At 65.0% G+C, this 1,418-nt stretch overlaps 1 protein-coding gene across 1 annotated transcript in view; it reads right to left on the bottom strand.

The window, feature by feature from the left end:
• Window positions 1-251: 251 nt before the first annotated feature.
• The window catches only part of LOC108509473 (calcium-binding protein 4-like), a 4,133-nt gene continuing 2,966 nt past the window's right edge, over window positions 252-1,418 (bottom strand). The window contains exons 2-3 of the mRNA XM_017838918.1: window positions 374-521; window positions 252-296 (exon numbers count right to left, since the gene is read on the bottom strand). Coding sequence (XP_017694407.1) covers window positions 268-296; window positions 374-521 — 177 coding nt within the window. The 3' untranslated portion in view covers window positions 252-267. The remainder of the gene's footprint in view (window positions 297-373; window positions 522-1,418) is intronic.

The raw sequence follows: 1,418 nt of genomic DNA, 5'->3' as shown, positions 1-1,418 counted from the left end.
CACCCCACATCCCACCCCTCGTCCCACCCCACATCCCACCCCATGACCACCAGACACGTTCCTCCAGCTCTGATCTGGGGGGTTTATTGGCCCCCCCCGGCCCTGCCACCACCCCTGGGGGGGCTCCTGTGGCCGGGGGTCTCACATCCGCCCCATTCCCGGCTGCTCCGCTCCAGCTGCTGGCTCTGAGCCCTAAGGGTGGCAGAGAGGTCGGGCAGGGAGCGGCTGATGAGGCTCTGGGGGGTCTCCTCCTGCCCGGAGGCCCCGTTACCGGGAGGACAACATCATGACGAACTCTGCGGGGCGAGGAGGGGGGCGTGAGGGGAGGGGACCCCACCTCGGCCCCGGGGGAGGGGCGGGGGGGTTCCCTCACCGTCGAAGTCCACGTGCCCGTCCCCGTTGAGGTCCACGTCCTGCAGGATCTCGTCCACCTCCTGCGCCTTGAGCTGCTCCCCCAGCAGGGCCGCGATGGCCTCGCGCATCTCGGCCGTGCTGATCTCCCCGTCCCCGTTCATGTCAAACTGCGGGCTCGGGGTCACCTCCGGCCACGGCCACCCCCAGCCTCCCGGGGCCACCGTCCCCTCTTGGGGGTGCTTGGGGTCACCCCCGTGGCCGTTGTTCCCTCCCATGCCTTTGGTCACCCCGTGGTCATTGTCCCCACTGTGGTCTTCCCGTGGTCACTGTCCCCTCCCATGCTTGTGGTCACTCCTATGGTCACTGTTCCCTCTCTGCCTGTGGTCACTGTCACCCTCCGTGTCTTTGGTCACCCCTCACGGTCACCATTCCCCTGTGGTTGTGGTCTCCACGTGGTCTTCCTGTGGTCCCTGTCCCTTCCATGCCTGTGGTCATCCCCATGGTCACCATCCCCTCGCTGTCACCATCACCTCATGGTCTCCCCGTGGTCACTGTCCCCTCCATGCCTGTGACCCCTGGGTCACTATCCCCCCATGGTCATGCTCTCCCCATGATCTCTGTCCCCTCCCTGCCTGTGGTCACTCCCATGGTCACCATCCCTCCATGGCCACCATCCCCCAGTGATCTTCTCATGGTAAGTGTCCCCTCCATGTTGTTGGTCACCCCCATTGTCACCATCCCCCCATGGTCACCATCACCCCAAGAGCTTCCCATGGTCACTGTCCCCTCCATCCTGTGATCTTTCCCATGGTCACTGTCTGCCCACGATCAGGGTCTCCCCACGGTCTTCCCATGGTCACTGTCCCCTCTTTACCCTCATGGTCACCATCTCCCCATGGTCACTGTCCCCTCCCATGCCTGTGGTCACCCCAAGGTCACTGCCCCCACCATGGTCTCCCCATGGTCACTGTCCCCTCCAATGCCTGTGGTCACCCCAAGGTCACTGCCCCCACCATGGTCTCCCCATGGTCACTGTCCCCTCCATGCCTGTGGTCACCCCACGG

Source organism: Lepidothrix coronata, unplaced genomic scaffold, assembly GCF_001604755.1.
Source record: "Lepidothrix coronata isolate B3197 unplaced genomic scaffold, Lepidothrix_coronata-1.0 Scaffold369, whole genome shotgun sequence".
Lineage (NCBI taxonomy): Eukaryota > Metazoa > Chordata > Aves > Passeriformes > Pipridae > Lepidothrix > Lepidothrix coronata.
This window is presented reverse-complemented; position numbering and strand designations above follow the sequence as displayed.